This window comes from Mirounga leonina, unplaced genomic scaffold, assembly GCF_011800145.1.
Source record: "Mirounga leonina isolate KUSES-001 unplaced genomic scaffold, KU_Mleo_1.0 Mir_82, whole genome shotgun sequence".
Taxonomy (NCBI): Eukaryota; Metazoa; Chordata; class Mammalia; order Carnivora; family Phocidae; genus Mirounga; species Mirounga leonina.
In genome coordinates this window covers 10,755,467-10,779,284 of record NW_023270825.1, presented here as the reverse complement: position 1 = coordinate 10,779,284, position 23,818 = coordinate 10,755,467, and the positions used below count along the sequence as shown (strand labels likewise).

The 23,818-nt window shown below is 42.0% G+C and overlaps 1 protein-coding gene across 2 annotated transcripts in view; it reads right to left on the bottom strand.

Moving 5' to 3' along the window:
• Positions 1 to 2,893: 2,893 nt before the first annotated feature.
• The window catches only part of BTBD7 (BTB domain containing 7), a 55,798-nt gene continuing 34,873 nt past the window's right edge, over positions 2,894 to 23,818 (bottom strand). The window contains exons 5-10 of one of the 2 annotated variants that reach the window (XM_034993069.1): positions 21,091 to 21,251; positions 16,363 to 16,506; positions 14,653 to 14,842; positions 11,863 to 12,041; positions 9,899 to 10,348; positions 2,894 to 8,156 (exon numbers count right to left, since the gene is read on the bottom strand). In XM_034993069.1, the coding sequence (XP_034848960.1) occupies positions 7,341 to 8,156; positions 9,899 to 10,348; positions 11,863 to 12,041; positions 14,653 to 14,842; positions 16,363 to 16,506; positions 21,091 to 21,251 (1,940 nt within the window). In that variant the 3' untranslated portion in view covers positions 2,894 to 7,340. The remainder of the gene's footprint in view (positions 8,157 to 9,898; positions 10,349 to 11,862; positions 12,042 to 14,652; positions 14,843 to 16,362; positions 16,507 to 21,090; positions 21,252 to 23,818) is intronic. The other variant, XM_034993070.1, reaches the window with a different exon arrangement.

Here is a 23,818-nt window from a genome sequence, read left to right as displayed (position 1 = left end):
GATGGGGTCAGCAGTTCTCGAGTGGGGGGGTACGCCCCAGCCAGCCTGCACCCGTGTCACAAGCGGAGATGAAGAGACGGGGCGGCTGGTGGAGAGGACAGCACCAGCTTTGGCAGTGTCCCAGGCCCCCCACAGCTCATGGCCCCTCCGGCCCCGTCCCCTGCACCCCTCCCCCGGCCGGAGCCACTCAGGCCTGTCTCCGTGCGCGTCTGAGTCTCACCTCCATCTGCCCGGCCTCTCTCCGCGGCTCGCCGCCACGCCGCCCTTGCCAGCCTCACTGGCCTCCGTGCTGCCAGCCCAGAGCATCTTTTGGGCCTGATCTTCCCGAATCTCTGAGCAGCAACCACTGGGTTAGCTTTTGAGGAGGGGCGGAATTGGTCCCTAATCTCTTACTTGTAATTAACTTGAAAAGGTAATACGTGCACGTACCTTGAGAATTCAACCAGGATGAAACGTGTACAATTAAGCCCCCGCTGGATGACGGTGCCCCTCGAGGCCGTCCTGGGAACATTCGCACAGGTCCTTGCAGACATTTTCAGGTCTATGTGAGTGTATTGCAGACCTCCTGTGTCTTCTCCATGAGTGGGAGCATACGTATGCGTGGTTTTGTGTTTCACTTCTTTCACTTCCTATATTCTGAAGATCATATTCCCTGCTTTTTAAGGGGTGGCCTTCGGGGAGCCCCACACTGCTGCTTTCCTTCTACCCGGTAGGCCGCCTTGGCCAGAGGCTCCCTCTAGCTGAACTGTAAAGGTTGGAGTTCCTCCAAGTTCATTGGGCCTCCTTTTCATGTCAAACCTTCCCCCAAAGCCAAGCTATCTACTCCCGAGGCTGTCCACGTCAGCCACCTATGTGGCCAACTCCCACCTAGCACCCCCAGCTTGGACACCCAAGCTCCTAGCTCGCACCCCATTGCCACGTGCACACGGCCACCATGCAACTGCCGTCTCTCTGCTGACCTAGCTTCTCCTGCTCTCCCCGCACCCAGCAGGGGCTGGTTCCTGTAGCGGTCACGCCACATTCAGAATCACGTTCAGCAGCCTCCTCCTCGTCTTCTGTTGGCTGTCTGGGCTCTTCTCGGGAAGGCCGCACCAGCCTCCTGCCCGGTCTCCTGATCCGCCGCAGCTCCTCTGCAGTCCGGGAACGTGGAACACACACATCTGCTTACAACTCTGGCAGCTTCCCGCTGCCGCTAGGATCAAAACTGGCAGCCCGCCCTATGAGGGCCCGACGGCCCTCTCACTCCGCCAGGAGCTTGTTTCCTCCGTGCGTCTTCCTGGAAACCCTCCCCCGACACGCCCTCCCCCTGCCCTGCGGTTCTCACTTTCCCTTGACCTGCACTCTCACTCCGAAGGTCCCTTCCACATGAAGTCTTCCCCATCCCGGGGCCAGTTAGATCCCCAGCCTCACCTCTGTAATAATCCAGTGTCTTTTATTCCTTGACAGCCTACAACCGTTATGGGGCAGGGCTGTGTCTCGTTCATTACTGTCACCTCAGGACTGAGCAGTTAGAAGTTACTCATTGCATGAATACATGTTTGCGGAACAAATAAATGCCACGCTTGTGCCCGCCTCCACCCCCTGCACATTATGCTCCCCCTGCCTGGGTCACCGTTCTCTCTGGGGTGCAGTATGTTTCCATGGTTGAGAACTCCAGCTCTGGAGTCACCCCATTTGGGTTTAAGCCTCGGCTCTACCGACCTATTGGGTGTGCGACCTTGGACAAGTTACTTGCTATCTCTGTGCTTTGGTTTTCTCATCTGTGACAAAATGGCACTAATAATAGTATGTAATTCACAGAGGATTAAAGGAAATGCTATCTAATTCATTGATTAAAGGAAAAAAAATAAAGTGCCTGACATTGAATCCGGCATATATTTCTTCCCTCATTCATTCCTGGGCCATGTCAAGCCGGTCTTCCCCTCACCCATGATAACCTCCTACTGCTCTGTACTGCTTTGTTTCTAGGACAAAAGTCATTTCTGGCGAGTCCAGAGTTTCTGAGAATAGGTATCCTGTTGGCTCTGTCTGCTGGGAAGAGCGGACCCAAGAAATATTCCCCAGTGCACCGAGGAAAGGTAAAGCCTGACATGGCTGAGGAGCTGGCCGGCACCCACCATTCCATGGGCCATCTGCAAGTACAGGAATGAACATTGACTTACTCAATTTTTCTTTTTTAGGTTTTTAAGAAGCTCACCTACAAAAAAAACCCTTAGCTTTTATCTCGAGAGTCCACACAGTTAAACCTAAGATGATTACAAAATACAGAGAATCGCCTTAGTGAGACATGAAGGGGGAAAGGCTAGAATGGAACTTATTAGTGAAATGATTAAAAAAAAAAAAAAAGATACTGATTTTACAGCAATTGAAAAGATGGAAATTAGAAAACTTTCTATTTTGCATGTTTTTTCAGAAACCTAGACTAGATCATGACTCCCTTACCCTTTCAATTTGAAAAATATGAATGAGCCCGAGTTGGAAAGAGGAAGAGCTCAGACACATGGAGACCTGTGAGTCTTGGGGAGCATCTGGGTTTCTCATGGCCCGACCACAGCACCTGGCACCCTCCAGGTGTGGGTCCACATGGGTGGGACGCTGAACTTCTTTTGGAGACCCCTGTGCAAGTAACTCTCAGGTAAAATTTGTAAACCGAAATCTCTCAGAAGTGTCCCAGTAAAATAATAGAAGAGAATGAACTCGATTAAATGAAAATGTGGTATTTTCAAGAAAACCATAATAATTTTAAAGAGCCCCTGGTTAACTGAAATCCTGGAAACAGAGAGGAAGTTCACCTAGAAAGCCTCCCAAATCTACCCTTAGTGGAGTACAATCGCTTCTGTAATTAAGGACTGCGTGCTCTAGGGCTCAAACAGACTGTATCCAACTCAGCAGGTTCTATACAAGCCATTTATTTGAAATGCCAACTATATGTAGGATAAAGTCAGTGCTACATGCTTATCAGTAACAGTAGAAAAATAGAACCAGTGGAAACCTTTGTACAACCGTAATGATACTCAAAAGAGAAATGTATCATTTTACAATGCTTCACACAGACGAATTCAAGTTTGGAGGTACCTAAATAAAAATACTATATATTTCTTTAAAAAACACTATGTACAATTGAAGCGTAAACAAGTTTTACAAAGTACTGGTTATGCAGGTTGTAGAAAACACTTGCATAGGACATGGAATCAGTTTAAGAAAAATTTCTGAGCCTTTAGCATTGAAGGCACTTGACTTTACACCGGTAACAGCACGACCACAAGGACTGCAGTGTTGCAGAGGGTGCCGCCTCTCTGACCGACAGATGTGGTACACGAACAGCAAGGGGGTTCAGGGAGCGTTATCTTCCAGCCACCCCATCTGAGAGCAGGATTCCATACCACCTGCCCATGGAACCCAGATACACAGTCACGCGTAGGTACACCATGAAGCTTCCAGAGCTTATCTTGTCTCTTAGAACCCACGTAAACACACAGACACGAGAGGTTATTTTCAAGACACACACTTGCAAGTAATCTTTCTATTATAATATTCAGAACGTGGAAGATTGACACACGGTCTGAGGGTTTTCTAGAGGAAAAAAAGAAATCCAAAGACTTGCTGATTAAACAATTATATAACAGCTATTGCAATCTACAGGACAAAAAGACAACTTAACATTTCATAAAACATTGTTCATACAACAGTGTTAATGGAAAATAGTAAAAATACTTTTTAGTGTGTGACGGTAACTCGTTTTTAGTAAGGTTATGTGTGAGGAGGTTTGAAAGTAAACCACTTAGTAGACAAAGTAAACCATTGCAGAACCGGGAACAGCACCCATCACTGCTGCTTTAATAGTAACTTTCAACTGAAAGTTGAAAGTCAACCAAAAAAAAAAAAAAAAAAAAAAAGTCAAATAAACATTTCCCTTTGAGTTCATTCCTAAGGTAAAAACACGAATGCCTCAGAATTGCAAAACAAGTGTCTTACAAGTGTTTCATGAAACACGTTTCCCCCTGAAAGGTGGATTACACATTATGAAAATACCTATTTTGCTGAGTAGTTACTGAGAAGTGTTCCCGCTTCCCCGGCAGAGACCGGCGCGCGGCCCCCGCCGCCCCGGTCACGCTCTGCAGCATCACCCACGTTCACGTGCACAAGGGCTGCCTGCTACCAGAACGTCAAAAACCAGTCAAGAGAAAACCCAACAATAGGTGGCAACTGTAGTAATAAGAGTTGTTGAGGACGCAAAACCAAGAATTAGGTAAAGTTTCACAGACAGCTCTACAAAAAGACTCAAATATAAAGAACCTGTTAAAAATCCTTAAAATCCAACTGGTTCTGGAAACGCCAGGAGAGCTTAGGTCTAGGGGCGTGTGCCTATAAGGACCTAATGGGGCAGGGGAGGAAGGCTGTGGTGCATGGAAAACTGAAACAGCTGCTTTCCACTGGTAATTTTTGCCTTTCATGCTGCTATTTCTTCTTGAGTCACAGGTGACTTTGAACTTATCCATCAAAATCACAAAACTAAAACAAAAATATAAGGAGAGAACCAACAGCATCTTGAAGAAACATGGGTCTTCTCTTCCCGCTCGAGGAGCTAAATGGTAGTCCTCTAAACCGCAATATGGCGGGCACTGAAGGTGGCGATTGTCTGACGGCCTGATTGTCCGTGGCCTCGAGAGGAGATCTGGTATTTTGAGATTTGGTTCTCATGAAATTTCTAAACCAAGTGAAATGCCAGGTCCTGTGGCCTAAAGTTTATATTATACATACTTTTTTTTCCTAAGAGCAATCTTAACTCAGACTTCACATTTATTTTAGTACAGCATTAACAGAATTTTAATGCCAAGTAAGCGTTGCAGAAGATTGGAGAGGTGGGCTCAAGAGCCAGAGGCACACAGCTATGCAACCTACCTTAGCCACCATCCTTCACAAGATACATCAGAAGTCCACAGACGCCTGCCCTAGCATACACAAGCTGCACCTGCTTACCTTCTGCAAGTCCCACCAGTCCACAGTCCCACTGATTAAAGCAAGTCCCTCTCTATACACAGTTTAGTCAGATCAGCTACTAAATTATTAAAAGCAAACTTCATAAATTAAAGTAGGAACAGTGGCCACTTATTTTTATGTTTGGGGGATATGAAAGAATATTTAATAAGTTTTCAGGAAAATGAATGGTGTGACATCAAACAGCTCTTGTCTAACATTTTAAAAAACACAGGTCAGAGATGAGAAAGCTCTTCCCCACCCAAATTAGCTCTACTCACTCTTCTTTGCAGTACCAGCACAGTACAGTCTGAATTCAGAAGAGAAATTTAAAACTATATCAAAATAACTCATGTCGATACATGTATATAAATACACATTAAGGAATATGATGGAATTAACAATTTTGTTTCTGAAGAGAGACAGACTGAAATAGGCTTCAAAAGACACCATCATCTATTACAGAGTCAAACCTCCTAAAAATGAGCATAGAGTCCTATGTTTTTCTATCTTTAAAACAAGGAGCCTCCAAGGCGATGCTAGCCAACCTCCCAGGGGACGAGCGTGCGCTCCGGGAGGCGCGAGGCTATGCACGCACCACCACCAGCATCGACGACCACGCGAGTAGTAGCTAACGAGGCAGGCAGAACGCGGGGCAGCGCTGTGCCGGTGAACGCAGATAGACTGACATGCTCCCCGTCTTTGAGACTACCTACTGTTAGGATTTTTTAAAATGTCAGATTATTCCTGAGTGTATATCCACAGGGTAAAGTAGGAAAGACTGTTAAGAGAAACTACAGCTTCGGGAGAAATCAGAGTTGTTGACGCCCAATAGAAACCTATTTACTTAAAAGTGCATGTAATTCATTTATATGGTAGCTTGTAAAGGCTCCCTAGCCCTGCATAGTTTTAGAGTGAGTGTGAGTGATTCATAGTTTTATATATATATACATACGTAGAAAAGAGGCTCCCAGACATCCTTCCCATGAGGGAATGTTCGGCAAGTCCCTTTCTTCTAAGTGCTACGGCTGTGTACGTGTATGTGTTTGTAAAAATACAAAGTGAATGCTCAAATAATGTTGAAGTGATTTAAAAACTCAAATACTAATATATTTACATTGGAGAGTAAGAAAAAAAACAGTCCTTAGCTCACACATTGCCCTTCAAAGGGAGAGGATCTTAAAAGATCCCATGTGCTCAGTGGTTCAGTAAAATCCCAAACCAGCGTCCCCAGTGGAGTTCAAGTAGGACATGTAGTGTTTCACTGGAAAAAAAAAAAAAAAGGTTTCTTTTTTGGTGACAAAGCATTATGCATCCTTCAACAACTTTTTTAGGACACCAAAATTCAGACAAACTTTGAAAAACATTTAAAAGAAAACATAGGCTTACAAACACCAAATGACATCCGTAAGACTGAAGCCCTTTTGTTTTTTTTCCCACAGAGAGCAAGAAAACTGAAGGCAGCAGCAGTCATTTCCCGTCTCGGCTGGAGAGTCGGCGCTCAGAACCCGAAATCCCGTCGGGCAACCCTTAAGTTACTTCGCTATTTCCGCTGCTTTAGGATTCCAAGAAATCCAAGGTCTTGAGAACCTCATCTAGCGCTAGGCTAATGCGCACGACCAGCATCAGCGGGGATTCTGACGGCGCCCACACGGTGAACAACGCTACAGCTTCAGCCCGGGCACAAAAGGCTTTGCTCCTTTCGGTTCTTTACTGAACCAGAAAACGTCAGGATCCTGACTGGACTCCCGCTGGAGAAATGAAGACCAGCTCCCAAGACTTGTTAAGGAAGAATGATATTAGACTTAATGGAGATCGAGCAGGAAGATTTCTGAACTAAAACAATTACCAAAGAGAGAGGAGCATTTTGATGTGCTGTTCTTTGGAATTTCTATAATTAAAAAATAAGCACAGAACTATTTCATAAGAAAATACATCTTAGTGTGCAGTCCAATGCACGTGGAAACTGGTAGATGAAAGGTAAAATGCAAAAAAGTATGAAAATACGGTTCCTTTAAATGTGGCAATAAAGTTTGACATACTGATAAAAAATCAATACAGATAAAATAAATGTACAAGTGCAAAAAAATTCCATCATTTGTAAAGAGGAAAAAAAAAGTGCCAGCTTGCTTGCTCTTAAAAATGCTTCCCCACACAACTGTTCAAACACAAAACAGACAGATGCAGCATTCAAAAGAACCCTCGTAGCATGCCACGTCTCATAAACATGTATATACAAAAACTAGAATAAAATAACGTGAAACTGAGTTAGCTGGCATCGATAAACTGGTCTCTAAGTTGTCGGGTTACATCATAAAATGGGATGTTTCACATCTCAGGCACAGACGACTTGGAGGTTGCTCTCAGAGGGCAGACTTTTTGTAGAGGAAGTCTGGCTTGCTTGGTGACCTCCTTCCCCTGCTTATTGAATCTTCCCTTTCTAAATCGGTATTTCGCTGAGCTCTGTGGCCCAGGGACTCGCTGTCCACCAGTCTCCTATTGGATTGCTCTTCCGGAACTTCAGAGCCGCATGCAGGATGTGGGGGTCTGTTGGGAGTCAGCCCAAAAGTCAAGTCAGTTTCTACTGCTGTTCGTCCCCTGACGTGGGCTGGACCACTGCCAACATTTTCTGGGGCTGCCAAAGGAAAGTCTGACCGCTGGGGTGGCTGCTCAACAACATCAAGGTGGATTGGCTCATTCTTTTGTCTGTGAAGATGCCCGTCAGGGGAAAGTGGATATTCTCTCCTAGCTTCTTCCTGCTTTTTCGGAGAGGTCTGGCTAGGTAGGTAGGCTGACTTTAAGCCACTTGGTGATGCCTTATTGTGGCTATATAAATCAGGACCAAAATATCCACCTTGCGAAGGGGAAGGGGTGCGTCGGCCAGGAGCAGGCGTAGAAGGTCTGCAAGCAGCATTTGAGAAGTCATAGAAATCCGGATATTCCTGCTGATTTTCTCGAGCATCTGCTTTTTGCTCTAGTGTGTGTTTCTTTCGAGATGTGTGCGTATGCCTCTGTGGAATACATGACAGATGCTGGGGAGGCCCTGGTCCTACTTCAGAAACGGACTGGCTTAGCTCTGTGTCTACAGCCAGTTCTGGAAGCCTCCTGTCCTTAAGTGACAGTGTGGAAACACCCATGGCGATGTCTGGCATTAGATCATTTAGCACAGGTTGTGTATACTGCCAAGAGAGAGAAGAAAAGGGAGGGTTAAAAGAAAAAGGCCCACGACTCCCTCTTTGTACCAATGATGTTCACTGGTTTTGCTTCCTCATTATAAAAGTGATACATGCTTATTTTTAAGAATGATAACACTATAAGGGCGCCTGGGTGTCTCAGTCAGTTAAGTGTCTGACTTTTGATTTTGGCTCAGGTCATGATCTCAGGGTCGTGGGATCGAGCCTCATGTCGGGCTCAGCGTGGAGCCTGCTTGTCTCTCTCCCTCTGCCTCTTCCCCTCCCGCCCCCGTGCTTGCTCACGTGCTCTCTAAAATAAATACATTTTAAAAATCTAAAAAAAAGATTACAACATAGAAAATCATAAAGGCCACAAAAACAAAACAAAAAAACCCCACTAATCTTCCCTACTGCGATAACCACTGTTAACATTTTGAGGTGTTTTTTTTTTTTTTTCTCTGCTCATATATTATTTTTCACAAAATGTAGTACATATATAAGTCTGTCACTAAATTTTGAGGTTACTATTTAAATGACAGCATAATATTGCACTGTATTGATGAATCATGGCTTATTTAGCCATTCTCCCACTGCTGACATTAAGGTTGTTTCCAATTTCTCTTTATTATAATCAAGACTACAGTGGGGCACCTGGAATGTATAACTCTTGATCTCAGGGTTGTGAGTTGAAGCCCCGCGGTGGGTGCAGAGATTACTTAAAAATAAAATCTTAAAAAAAAAAAAAAAAAAAGACTGCAATGAACATACAAATAAATTACCTTTAAAGGGAATTTTATTTAAAATCAAAAGTAGTAGAACTTTTGAAATTGTGGAACTGAGGGCAAGGCCAAAAGGATGGAAATTTGGCCTATCAAACACTACCAATCCCTACTGTTTCTTCTTTTTTAGGGGCTTGGGGGGACAGCAGGGAGAGTAGGTAGAAGGGTATAAGGTAAGGAAGGATCGTAATTTGACCCAAGGTGTACACTAGTCCAATGTCCAGAAAGTCATATTTTAATAAAGATTCCCTGAACTAATATATGTATCTTTTGTTTTTCTATTGAAAACCACTGACGGACAACGTGTGACTGAGCAGGAAGGTTCAAAAATCACTACTGTTTTTTTTTTCCCCAAAGGTATTATATAAACAGAAATTCAACCTCCAATACAATGCAAATCGACCAGGAATTATTGCTTAGTTTACTAGGTCCTGACGCTAGCTACTGTGACCCCCAGGCAAATGTGCGCTCTGATGGAACAGGCTGCCAGGCCGAAGGACTGATTATCTGTCCATTTTCTGAGCTGGGAGTCTTTCACCACATGGCTCCCGACAGTATACACAGCTATAAATAACTTCCCCTTCCCGGCCCATCAAAGCATTTGGTGGAAGAGTAGATTCTATAGAAATGAGGGCAGCTTCTAGACATGTGCTTGAACGGAACATCACTAAACTGGTAACATCCACTGGCACCGCCCAGTAACGTGACCCCCTCTGAGTACCCGCAATGAACACGAAGACAAGGAAGGTACCAACTAGCCCCGACGCACACGCCGTCTCTCCCCCACGCTCCCACTCTGCTCCATTATCCTTCTCTCTCTTTTCCACAGCCCTGCAGTCTAAGCCCTCAGCTTGTCGATAACACCCCTGGGCATTGCTGAGTCCCAGCAGGGATCCTGGGGTCAGGGAAATTGCTTCTAATATTCCAGGAACATTTTATTTCAGGTAAATCAGCGAAGTGCTAACTTACCACTGGTTTCTCACATGCTACTGCTGCCGAAGGGGGGGCGGCGGCGGCGGCGGCGGCCACGGTCTGTCTCCCCGGTCCTGTGGTGGTGGTGCAATCAGGTGCTGCAGCTCTAACACCTGGCAAGTAGACTGGAGCGGGGCCGGCTTTAGGGGCCGTTCTGGAGTGAAACAGCGAATGATTACAGGGATAGGAGAACGAACGTGAAGGGTGCTGGCTGGGAGGTCTTTGTTTCCAGCCTGCTTTGAGCTGGTTATGGATTGGGGTAGCTGGGGGGTGGTATGGAGGTGGTGGGGGGGGCAAGGGTGGATGGAAGGCCACAAAAGAGTCCAGATCTGTAAACATGGTTTCTGCAGTGGGGGTACTGTTAACACGACATCTCCCGGACTGTCTCATTGTCAAGAGTGGACTTTCATCCCCAAAACGTTCATCCGGAAAGAACTTGTGAGGATTCTAAGAAAGATTTAAACAAACAAACAAAAAGGACATTTATTAGCAAATTTCCTAGATAGAAATTTACAGGTTGAGAGCATTAAGTGAGATCCTGAGAAAACCACATTCAGCAAGAGTATAAGGCACAACATATTCCTCGAGGCCAGAAGCCCAAGAAAAAATTACCTTAGTAACAGCACAAAAGGATACAGTGGAGGCTCTGCAGCCTAAGATATGGCTATCAAGGAGAGCTGCTTAACTAAATATTCCAGCAATCAGATCAGTTATCTCTTGCAAGATCACGTGATAATGCAAAAGCAGGAAATAAAACCTAACTCAAACGTGTCTTTGCTGAGAAAATAAAATTAAGTACCAAAGGAAGAAAAGGCATACAAGTGAGGATCCTCCTAGAATTTTCTGACAACATCTCCACTCTGTCTGAAATAACTATAAAATGCTAATCTTTACCTGTTATGTATGACTCAGTTTGATTAGTATTTTGATAAACATTATATAAGAATATTTAATTTATAAAACTTTTATACATCTTAAGATATCAAATTAAGATACAATTTAGAATGGCAAAAGGAAAAGAAATGAATAGATAACAAGACTCTATTTCAGGGATGGAAACCACGGCAAAAAATGAAAATCAAGAACGGCCTGCTGCCCTGTAAACACCACAACCACATTCCCTTTGAAGACTCAGGCTAAACAAGTCTGGAGTCAGGGGCAAAAAAAATCCAATCACTTGACCAGACAAAATAAAATTTTATTTTAGGCTCTGATTTCGCGACTGTGAACAGACCACTTTACACGTTTTCCTTCATCGCAAAACCGATGATACTGCTCTGGTACTTGGTAAGAAATGAGTTTTTTCCCTGCTCGTTAAAGAAAAAACAAAAAAGCACTCATTCCTTGATTCTCAAGCTTATAGGATTTTTAACTTCCTGCAAAAAATTTCTTATTATCTGGAGGAGGGGAGAGGAAGAAAAGGGGCATCTGGCAGATCTGTTAAGTCTGGTAGTAGGCCACAACCTGAAATCTAGAGACCCAAAGAGGTACAGAGAGCAGTGGAGGGTCAGAATTTTCTACTTCCTCTTTCACCTTCGATGGGGATGCACACCATGAACTTTTAGCGGGCCTATTAGGCACAAGAGACACAGCTGCTTACACACGGCACCTCTTATCTTCACAACATCCACTCTACTGCTATGGAAACTGACACTCGGAGTGGTTATGTGGTTGGCTCAAACTAACTAACTGATAAGCAGCAGAGCCAAGATATAAATTCAGCTCTCCCTCCAGAGCCTGTGCGCTCCATCCACCCTACATACGGTCTCTACAGAGGGCGGGGCGGGGGGATGGGTGCCTTGGACAGGACAGGACTTCCAGGCTATCACAGTCCCTCAAGGCAGCGAAAGGGAATGCGCTAAGAAACAGACGCACGCCGTGAGGGCTCCTTGAGAGGTCTGAAATAACTTCTGCACAATGATCAAGTCTCCCTATTGCACCTAGTCGAATGCCATCCCCACCTGCAAGAGCTCTGCAGCAGCGTCCGCGAGACCAAACTCTCTTAACACTCGAATTTGAATTTCGTAGCTGACCGTGGCGCCTTCCCCACAGTTGAGTGCGTAGGCTCTCTGCACCTGCTCAGTGTGCCGGAGTTCCTGCAGACGTCTGACCATGTCTTTCATAATGAGGAGACGAGGAACTGAAAAAAGAAAGGGTTGGTTCACAAAAGATCGGAGCTGCATGCAAGACCACCCACTGAGCACAAGAAAGAAAGCATGTGTTCTGCATTAGAATCTTCTTATACATTTGTTGATAGCATTTTAATTTCCTGGAAACATAGTAATTTATATGCTGCCTAGAGGAGGGGAATCTGAGTCTGGAAAAAGAGAAAACCAGGCAGTTAAGAAAGTAGAGTGAAGGCACGTGTCTCGAGCAGAAGGACCAGGCATGTGTCAAATGGGCAGGTGACAGCATGGCACGAGCAATGGGCATCACTAGTAGCTTAGGGTTCAGAGGTACAAGCAGGAAGAGTAGGAAGAGAGAAGGCGAGAAAGATGGGTAGCAGATCATGAATGACCCTGCATGTCACGGTAAGAACTACAGGGAGTCGCTTGTACAGGGGAATGACAGGATCAGAGGAGAGCGGTGAGGCAGTAAGCATACTCTGAGAGCAGGGTAAAGCAGGGGATGGCAAACTACAGCCTGGAGGCTGAATCAAGCCTGCCACCTGGTTTGTAAATATAGTTTTACTGACACACAGTTACACCAACTTGTTTAGGTAGTGTCTCTGGTGCTTCTGATGGTAGAGTTAAGTAGCTGCGATGGGGACTGCAGAGCCAACAAAGCCTAAAATATCTACCAAATGGCCCTTCTGGAAAATGTCTGCTGAGCCCTGGTGTAAAGGCCAGAATGGGAGTTAGGTTAGAGGCAGGAACACCAGTTAGGAACCTGGACTAAGGCTGTAGCAGGGGGCTGGGGAATTGGGGACACCGTCTATAAATATCTAAGAGACAAACTGACTAGACTGGCCATGGCTATTATTTCTGGGGAAAGGGGAGCTATCATTTACTGAATGTTTACTTTGTGCCAGGCGAACTCCTAAGCATCTTACTCATGGTACTTCCTCAAATCTTTGTAACAACCCTAGAAAGGAGATATTATAACCATTTCGCAGACAAGGAAATTAATGCTCAGGGAAGTAGTTATCTTGTCAAAAGTCACACAAATAAAGTGGCAGAGCCAGGATATGAGCCTTATTGGCATCTTCTCCAATAAAGCTATAGGGCCTTCCTTAGGGTGAGGTGAGCAAGGAAGAGGGAAGAATCAGGTAACACCAGAATAGGACCAGGTCTTGTTAAATAAGACAACAAAGACAAGTCTTATTTTTCTGAACATACTTAATTGTGAACATCTCTGGGCTTTTTAGGTTCAGTTTTAAGATTAAATTATGCTGCTATTCAATTGTATTAACTCAAGCTGATAAAACCAGGCTAATGACCATAGCTTCAATATCTGCACAAATCAGCTATAGTAGTATTTCTTTTCCTACTGTTGTATACTTTTTATTTATTTATTTATTTTTTAAAGATTTTATTTATTTATTTGACAGAGAGAGACACAGCGAGAGAGGGAACACAAGCAGGGGGAGTGGGAGAGGGAGAAGCAGGCTTCCTGCGGAGCAGGGAGCCGGATGCGGGGTTCGATCCCAGGACCTTGGGATCATGACCTGAGCCGAAGGCAGACGCTCAACGACTGAGCCAGCCAGGCTCCCCCTGTTGTATACTTTTCAAATAAATGATTGTCAATATTTTGCCCACAGTGGCTAAATGTGATAAGGCCAACAACTGATCAGACATCAGTCCCAGAGTAAAATGTATGTGTTCAATTAATAGTTCCTTTATTCTTTTATTTGTCCTTTATTGAAACAGACATTTATAAGCAGAAAACGAACAGTGCCATTTCTACTAATGCTACAGTCTGCTGATGTTTTTGAATCCTGTGGTGGTAATTGGTAAATTGGTAAATTTCTATAAAATTTCTGACCCCCAGATCACTGTGGATTTTACCTCAAAACCTGACACTAGCATCCTTTGGTTAAAATCAACATTAACTGATGCTCAGAAATTTTTGGACATAACAGTTATATCTCTAACTAAGGTCAAGGAAAAAATTTCCTCAAAGTCATGACAGAAGCCTGCGCTACAACAGAATTCACAGAGCAGATCCTGGGGCGCTGGATGGATCTCTAGGAAACCAACAGTGATTGCATTTGGGAGACATGTCTAGATTGGAAGATACAAGTTTATAACTCTCCTCAGAGTCTTATGTGAGCATGCTTTATGGTGATGAAAAATCTGAATTCCTTTGAACTAGTGGTTCCCAACAGCAAGCGATTTTGCCCCACAGAGCACATTTAGCAATGTCTAGAAACATAAAAATGTTTCCAAAAGGTCGTCACAAAGGCGTGCGTGCGTGCGGTGCGCATGCGTGTGTGCACATGCTATTGGGCACCTCGTGGGTATGGGCCCAGGATGCTGCTGAACACCCTTCGGTGCACAGGACGGCCCCTCCAACAAGGAATTGTGTCAAGACCACCAAGGTTGGGAAACCCAGGGCTAACCGGAAAACCTGTACACACTGGAGAATAAAATATGAAACAAAAAACCCTAGCTTAGTAAGTACTAATTCTTTAACGAGAACAATGCAGAATGGGCACTGGAAAGTGGAGAGAATTAGCACATACAAAAGGCTACACAAATGATCAGATTATTCATTTAATATAAATGCCCGACAGAAGGCTACCGTCTCACCTGGAATTTCATTGGCTACGACTGAAGGAGGGCTTGACTGGTGACTGCTGATCTGCTGGTGGCTCATCATGTGACAGCACTGTGGCACGGCGGTGTTGACCATGTAAAGTGTGTCTGGCACGTTGGACATTCTAACCATTCGCAAACGCACAAGATCTGTTTGCTCCACCATCATCTCATCCAGCACTGACTGAAATAATGATTCAGTATTAAGAGAATCTGTCAACTCATCTCTGTAAATCACGTTTGGAGAAAGATTATAGCCTTCATCATATAAAAAAGGAATTTATTGTTTTCAGTGCATGAAGCTTAAAATTAATAGTAAAACGAGAAAGAACCCCTAAGAATCTTTCTGTATCATCTTGGAAAAGAAATAATTATCTTCTGATTGTTTGCTTTTAATTAAAGTATTCGAAATTTGAATGTATAAAATTAGTCAGAAGGAAATTATACCTAAAGTTACTATAAAAACAATCTATACATGAGCTAAATATCAGATCCAACAACAAATGCTCAAAATACAAAATACTGAAGATTGATTTTAAATTCAACAGACCTACATATAAACCCAATTGTTAATTTAGTTTCAGATGAATCTCAACAAACTACAGAATGGCCAAAACGATGTATAAACCCTTCCACATTTCCTGGGGGCAATTATCTATTTAAGTGTGGGTTCAGCCATCAGGAAACAGGGAAGTCCCAGGAGGACTATCTGATTAGCTCCCGCTGCCCCATTCTGAGACAGAGCAGAATGCAGGATCATTTATTACAGACCTTTTCTTTTATCACCAGACACAACCTTTGGTAAAGGCCTCTGCTACTTGCGTGCTGTTAAGCACTGAACTTATTTCCGAAAAACCAGACCCAACCATTTTACTTTTTTCCTATTTTAGATTATTTAAAGTGTCAACCACTCAATAAGAGGTAGATTATTGACCTACTCAATAAAATTAACTTTTCAGAAATCCTTTCGCATATCTTAAGCTAGGAGCTCTGGCAATCAAAATGAGAAAAAAAAATTAAGGTAACTTAATTCTATAACGAAACACAATGTGTTGCCTGTTAATTTGTTTCACAAAGCTTAATTAAGGGTGATTTCTGACTTTCAAAGAGTGTCAGTCAGTTCCTCAAAAGGCCATCCCAAAGTTCTAATGGCCAAATACAGCTAATAAACATCACAGTATTCCATTTTCACATTACCATATTTTCTTGGAATTCTTCATATTATAATACACAATTTACTTAATAAGCCTGAAATTTTATCTTAGTTTTGTGCACTTATTCTCAAACTAAACATAATTTCCAACAGTCAGCCATTACAGAAACACATTATAAGAAACCATGTCATTTCTTTAGTTTAAGAAAGACAAAATGTGTGCAATTTTCTTTCAGAACATTTTTCCCATCTTGAAGATCACAAAATACTATCATTTCAGTAAAATTTATTTTTTTCCAAATTAACAATTTGCAACACAACTAAGATGAGAAAAATGTAAAATGCAATTCAACATGACCTAAGTTATAAAAATACGCTTGATAATTAAACATTTCAGAAAACTATTCCCGTGAATAGTTGAACTAGAGTTTACTTTCATTTTCCCTATTACTGGATATTTAAGCGATTTCTAAATGTTTACAGTACCACAATGAGTATCTTTGCGCTAGTTCATAAAATGTACTCTAATATCTTAAAATGATTTTCATTACCTTCGCTTCCTCCACATAGGGAGAGAAGAGTCGAGGACGAACATATATTCCAGCATTTTTTTGCCGTAACCAGGCATTTGATTTTCCACCTTCTGTTGTAGGAAGCATATCTGATGGAGGAGTACTAATCAAGCCTCTTTTCATCTTGAAAAAAAATTATTTTTAGATGAACTATAAAGATTTGTGTAGACCTAGAATACTATTAAGATAAAAAATAATTACACCTATAAATCATGAAAATTTAGGAATATATGTGAAATTTCAAAATACTCTAAATGTTTAAGAATATTTAAAGGATTCAGCAATAAAAAGGTACTATAATGTACCACTTTTCTCTATACAGGGGAATGATGCTTTTATTTTTATTTTTTTAAAGTTTTTATTTATTTATTTGACAGAGAGAGACACAGCGAGAGAGGGGACACAAGCAGGGGGAGTGGGAGAGGGAGCAGCAGGCTTCCTGCCAAGCAGGGACCCTGATGTGGGGCTCGATCCCAGGACCCTGGGATCATGACCTGAGCCAAAGGCAGACACTTAACGACTGAGCCACCTAGGTGCCCCCGGAATGACGCTTTTATTTATTTATTTATTTAAAGATTTTATTTATTTATTTATTTGAGAGAGAGAGAGAAAGAAACAGCATAAGAGGGGAGAGGGTCAGAGGGAGAAGGAGGCTCCCCGCTGATCCGGGAGCCCAATGTGGGACTTGATCCCAGGACTCCGGGATCATGACCTAAGTGGAAAGCAGTTGCTCAACCAACTGAGCCACCATTTTAAAATGATGCTTTTAAAACAAGAGCTATAGTAATTAAAAATACAGTGAGTTGGATTAGCTTTCAGAACTTTTAATAAAAACCAATTTCTATTTTTTTTCCCTTACTCATTTAGAAACGGATTCCATCCCCACCCCATCCACCTCAAGACAAAGCAAGAACATCTTCTTGGGCCTATATCTAGAGTACAAGGATGCAGGCAGTCTGCCTGGTGGTTAGGGACAGGAGCTCTAGGGGAGGCAGACTGGACACAGATCACTAAGTCCCCATTTAATAGCCATGTGAGCATGGACATGTCCTTTCATCTGGACCTCACTTTAAGGGCTCCCAGATGACCCTGGAGACAGGACTCTGCATGACTAACTAAATGTGGTGGCCTTGTTTCCTCGTCTATGCTAGGAGAAAATAAATCAAGTTACCTATAGCTCATTAAGGTGGCTGTGAGGATTAATGATGGTAATACAGGTAATGCACTCAGCACAGTGCTCAGCACGCACTAAGAGTGTTTTATGCTTAACAGCTATTATTAGCAAACTTTCACTGGGGACTTCTGGGCAAAGCACGGAATTAAGAAGAGAGATATGTAATTTTTCTAAGTCTACTAAACCAAAGTTCTAAATTATCTTTCTAAACCAAAATCAGGGCTCACAAACCTTGGTTTGTGTCCCAGGTTTTTTTTTTAAAGACTTATTAGAGAGAGAGAGAGATCTCATGCGCGTGTGCACAAGTGGGGGAGGCAGAGGGAGAGGGAGAAGAGACTCCCCGTTGAGCAGGGAGCCTGAAGCGGGGCTCCATCCTAGGACGCTGGGATCATGACTTGAGCTGAAGGCAGACGCTTAATGGACTGAGCCACCTAGACGCCCCTGTGTCCCAGGTTTTTTTAAAAAAGATTTTATTTATTTATTTATTTATTTATTTTTAAAGATTTTATTTATTTATTTGAGACAGAGAGCATGAGAGGGAGGAGGGTCAGAGGGAGAAGCAGACTCCCTGCCGAGCAGGGAGCCCGATGAGGGACTTGATCCCGGGACTCCAGGATCATGACCTGAGCCGAAGGCAGTCGCTTAACCAACTGAGCCACCCAGGCGCCCCCTTATTTATTTATTTGAGAGAGATCAATAGCGAGAGAGAGCACGAGTGGGGGGGAAGGGTACGGGCAGAAGGAGTAGACTCCCCATTGAGCAGGGAGCCCAACACAAGGCTCAATTCCAGGACCCCAGGATCATAATCTGAGCCGAAGGCAGATGCTTAACTGACTGAGCCACCCAGGAGTCCCCCAGGTTTTAAATAAAACCAAGTACTGTAAAAAAACAAACAAAACCAGAACCACACATTGTTTTGTGTCAAATATTACTCTTGTTAAATATAATAAATGTCTATTTGCTGCATTAGTTAAAATTGTTTTTAAGGTTTTATTTGAGAGAGAGAGAGAGAGAGAGAGATTATGAGCAGGGGGGAGGGGTAGAGGGAGAAGCAGACTCCCAGCTGAGCAGGGAGCCCAATGTGGAACTCGATCCCAGGACCCTGGGATCATGACCTGAGCTGAAGGCAGATGCTTAACCCACTAAGCCACCCAGGAGCCCAGTTAAAATTGTTTTTAATTAATAAAATACAGCATTATACAGCATTAGATAGTATTTAGAAAACAGAGAAAAACTCATAACTCTAATCTACTCAACTGTAATAATACTTATATATTTCCTGCCAGTCTTTTTTTTTTTTAAAAGGTTATTTTTTTTTTCTTTTTAAGATTTTATTTATTTGCGAGAGAGACAATGAGAGACAGAGAGCATGAGAGGGAGGAGGGTCAGAGGGAGAAGCAGACTCCCTGCTGAGCAGGAAGCCTGATGCGGGACTCGATCCTGGGACTCCAGGATCATGACCTGAGCCGAAGGCAGTCGCTTAACCAACTGAGCCACCCAGGCGCCCTCCTGCCAGTCTTTTTCAAATGGATCTTTACATAATTGAATTCTAGAATACATAAAAACACATTATTTTGTATCCTTCTTTCTGAAATTATATTCCATCATTAGCATTTTTCATGTTGCTATATTAGTCTCTATAACCACTGTTCAAGGCAGCAAAATATTCTGTTGAGTAGTTGTCCTATAGTTTACTTTTATTTTTTCTGCTATTGGACATTTGAGCAGTTTCCAAATATTTAAGGACAATGCTACTAATGTATCAGTTATACTTCCCCTATGGGATGGTAATATTATTTCAAAAAATACTGACTTAATAGGTGAAAAAAATAGTAACTTATGGCTTTATTTTGCCTTCTTTGGTGTGTGTGATTACTAGTGAGACTGAACATTTTTTTCTAATCATAATTATCATAAATATTTCATTATTTTCTTCTACTTTTTCCATGTTTCAATTTAATATTTAATTCTGCAATCTAACAGGGATTAATTTTGTGTGCAAGTGAAATGAAGGTTTAACTTTATTTTTTTTTATTTTTTTAAGATTTTATTTATTTGCGAGAGAGAGAGAATGAGAGACAGAGAGCATGAGAGGGAGGAGGGTCAGAGGGAGAAGCAGACTCCCTGCTGAGCAGGGAGCCTGATGTGGGACTCAATCCCAGGACTCCAGGATCATGACCTGAGCCAAAGGCAGTCGCTTAACCAACTGAGCCATCCAGGCGCCCGAAGGTTTAACTTTACACGAACTCCCCCAGCACACCAGCTAGTCTAGCACCACAATGATTCACTGATATCTGATAGATTATTATATGTTTAATTGTTAAATATTAATGAGGATCTTTTTCTGGGCTATTTTGTCTTTTCTGTTTTGCTAGCATCTCAAGTTAGAGGGTTTTTTTTTTGTTTCTGTTTTTGTTTTTTAAAGTAAGCTCTAGGCCCAACATGGGGCTTGAACTCATGACCCTGAGATCAAGAGTTGCATGCTTTACCAACTGAGCCAGACAGGCACCCCTAAAAATATATTTTAAATTCTGGAAGAGTTAGCCCTCCTTCATTATGTGCTCTTTAGAGAACTTAAAAAAAATTCTTATCAAACAAACAAATGAACATTGGCAGGGGGGAGGGAGGAAAACCAAGAAACAGAATCTTAACTACAGAGGACAAACTGATGGTTACCAGAAGGGAGGTGGGAGGGGGGGATGGGTGAAATAGGTGATGGGGATTAAGAAATGCACTTGTTGTGATGACCACTGGGTGTTGTATGTAAGTGAAGAATCATGAAATTCCTCACCTGAAATGAGTATTACACTGTATGTTAACTAACGAGAATTTCAACAAAAACTTCAAAAGAAAATAAACAAATAAATAAAACACTTGTATGCAATGAAACAAAATTCTTATCATTTTTTTCCAGATGACTTATGTTCCTGAGCAGTTGAAAACACTATCATGTCTGTAAGCATTGCATTAAAGTTATAAACCAACATGTGAAGAAGTAATATTTATAATATTTATTTTTCATATCCATTAATTCAAGCAATTCTGTTAGTTAAAAATTTCACTTTAAAAAAACTATGTAAGTAATATGACCAGCTCCATTACTTTTTAACTGAAATACGATCATAAGATTCAGTCATCCTTTTCACATTGAACCAATCTCCTTCTCTTCTCCCTGATTTATTGCTGTGTAAAAGTCTCCAGAAGTAATCTCTACCCTTTCCTTTGTGAGTAAGATCTACTTGATCTACACTGATAAATGGCTAAAGTACCTCCCCCTAGCCTATCTTCTTGCAAAAGTCAGACTGCTATACCCACTCAACTCTCATTCACCAAACATTTGTGCCAGTGGCCAACACGGGGGACACAATATGGTACAAAACACACGTCTGTTTCTGTCCTCAAGGACTTTACAGTTTCACCATACTCTATTAGTAGAAATTAAGTACAATGATTAAAAAAAAAAAAAAAAAAGATAAACCTGTACATTTTGGTGCATTTTCTTTTCATGAAAGAAAATGAAGAAAGGAACTTACCGCATCACTTAGGACTTCACTGTTTATAGGTAAGATGTGTTCAATTCGCACAAACGGTAGGAGAGAAGAAAGGATCTCTCTAAGCTCTTCAATGTCTAGGTCTCGTCTTTTTACGCCTCTTCTGTTCACACTATGGGCAGTGCCACTCAGTAAGTTTGGCTCTATGAGACAGAAAATGACAAGTCTCCAACCAAATCCAAATTTTCAAACTTTTTTTCTCCAGTACATTTTCGGTAACATGCTTTATACTTAAGTGCATCTGCTCTAAAAAGGATTATAAATCATTTTTGTGTCTTAAGTTTACTTAATAGAGATGTTCTTTGACAAAGACAAAGCATGATATCAACAGGATAGCTTCTTTTGATTGTTCTGCATTTTAAAAAATAAAGAATTCTTTTCCACATACTAACTCAAAGGAGAAAAGATGACAATCTATTAAAATCTAGTTTGACCAAGGGCTTTTTCTTAAGCTTTCTCACTGCTGTGACCAGTCTTTACTACAATTAAGGGCATTATAGGGCAAGTGGCATTTCTGGTCACTGTGGGTTATCAGTATACTCACTAGGCTACCATGTTTACCAGCAACTTAACAAGATATTAATTACCTGGTATCTAAAGCAGTAAAACTCAATGTGCACTGTATTTAACTTTGATTTTTATGATAGTCTCCTAAATTTCCATAATACGGGAATGTTACTGCATAAAAGTGAACACTTTAATCTCTCACATGCCATATATTCCCACTGTTCAGGGCAGAGAGTAAAGGTTTTCTTCATTAGGGATCAATGATAGGAGAAGATCTGAAGTACATATAAGCTTTTAACACTGAGTGGAAAAGAGAAATTACTAAAATTTTGGGAATCTTTAATCATGTCTATAATCTAGGGGCTATATTTTTTTTTCTTAAAAAAAAATAAGATCTTTAAATTTCCAAATATAAGTGCTGTATTTTTTGCAAACAGGTATTTCCCTTAAATCACGTGATAGACACATGGATAGAGAGATAAGAAATAATTGTTTTTTGAGAAGCTAAGCTTTTCCTGGCATCATTCAAGATAAAATTGTTGCAAGATGTGGAAAAGGGTTTTCTTCCTTGCCTTGCTATGATTTGGCTTCATCCTTATACAAAGCACGCTTTTCAAAAAAAAAAAAAAGTTTTTTTGTTTTTTTTTTTAAGATTTTATTTATTTACTTGACAGAGACACAGCGAGAGAAGGAACACAGCAGAGGGAGTGGGAGAGGGAGAAGCAGGCTTCCCAATGAGCAGAAAGCCCGATGTGGGGCTCGATCCCAGGACCCTGGGATCATGACCTGAGCCAAAGGCAGACACTTAACCAACTGAGCCACCCAGGTGCCCCACCCCGCAAATTTTCCCCTTAAAGTAGTGGCATCGTGTTTTCAAATGATATCTTACATAAAACTCCCAAATATGTAACAGGTAATGGCAGAATCTTTTTATTTTTTTATTTATATATTTTTAAGTGTTTTTTTTTTTTTTTTTCTTCTTTATTCATTTGAGACAGAGAGATACAGAGAGAGAGAGCATGAGCAGGGGGAGGTGCAGAGGGAGAGAGAGAAACAGGCTCTCCGCTGAGCAGGGAGGTGGATGTGGGACTCGATCCCAGGACCCTGGGATCACGACCTGAGCCGAAGGCAGAGGCTTAACCACCTGAGCCACCCAGGCACCCGGCAGAATCTTATATATGAAGGTGACTGAAAGGTGCAGCCTGGCGTGCTTAGGTTCCTTCTCATCCCTGTGCAAGAGCCTTCCGTTCTAACCCCATTGGAAAACTACTATTTTAAGGGAAATCTTACCAAGGATGCTCATTATCAGCCCAAGATAAATATGACATTTCATCATTACCAACCTTACATCAATGAACAAGCCTATGGCCTATGATTATGTAGCATTATATACAATTAATTCTTGTTGTTTGGAGTAGCCCTATTCTATAAGGTCAGTGTAAACAATCAGCAAATACTGAACCATTGCTTCTAAGGGAAACACAGGGTTAGGTTCCTGTGAGCCTCTGGTGCCAACAATTTTATCAGCCGATGAAGACATAACCTTGTTTTATGTGTGTTTCTGTTTAAAGACACCTTATTACTATATATTGTTGATTCATGAACACTGCACTCATAGCCAAAAGCACTGTCACTCATGCCTGAACGAAGCTTATTTAACTCTTAGTTTCTCTATAAGGGACATCACAGCCTTCCTGTGCTTGGAAACATCATACAGCACTAAAAGTTACAACGGGAGGCCAGTTTGATCAGTAAGATCACCAAAAAACCCCCATAAAATATGAAAAACATGCACTTGAATAGACTGAAAAGGACACTTGTTTGCAGTATGAGAACTGATATAAGAAGCCAGAGTGTCACCCTGCTCCACCTGAAGCTGGGAACATGTACATGAGGGGACTCAAATTTTTTGTCACTCTGAGCACGTCTGCAATTGACCATGAAAGTGCCATGGGTACTGATTTTGGGGGTTAGAAGTAAATTTTAGCAGGTAGGTGAATTTGCAAATACAGAATCTGCAAATAAGGATAGATGGTATACTGGCCTTTCAGAAAGTCCCAAATTAATAGGAGTGGCTTTAATATTAAAAACAATTCACATCTGAGAACTGCTAAAAGGCTTTTTTTGTCAGCCATAGAGAAATAAATTAGTAGGAGAAACTAAAGGTTTTGAAAGGCAGGTGTAGCTTGAAATTTTTATGTAT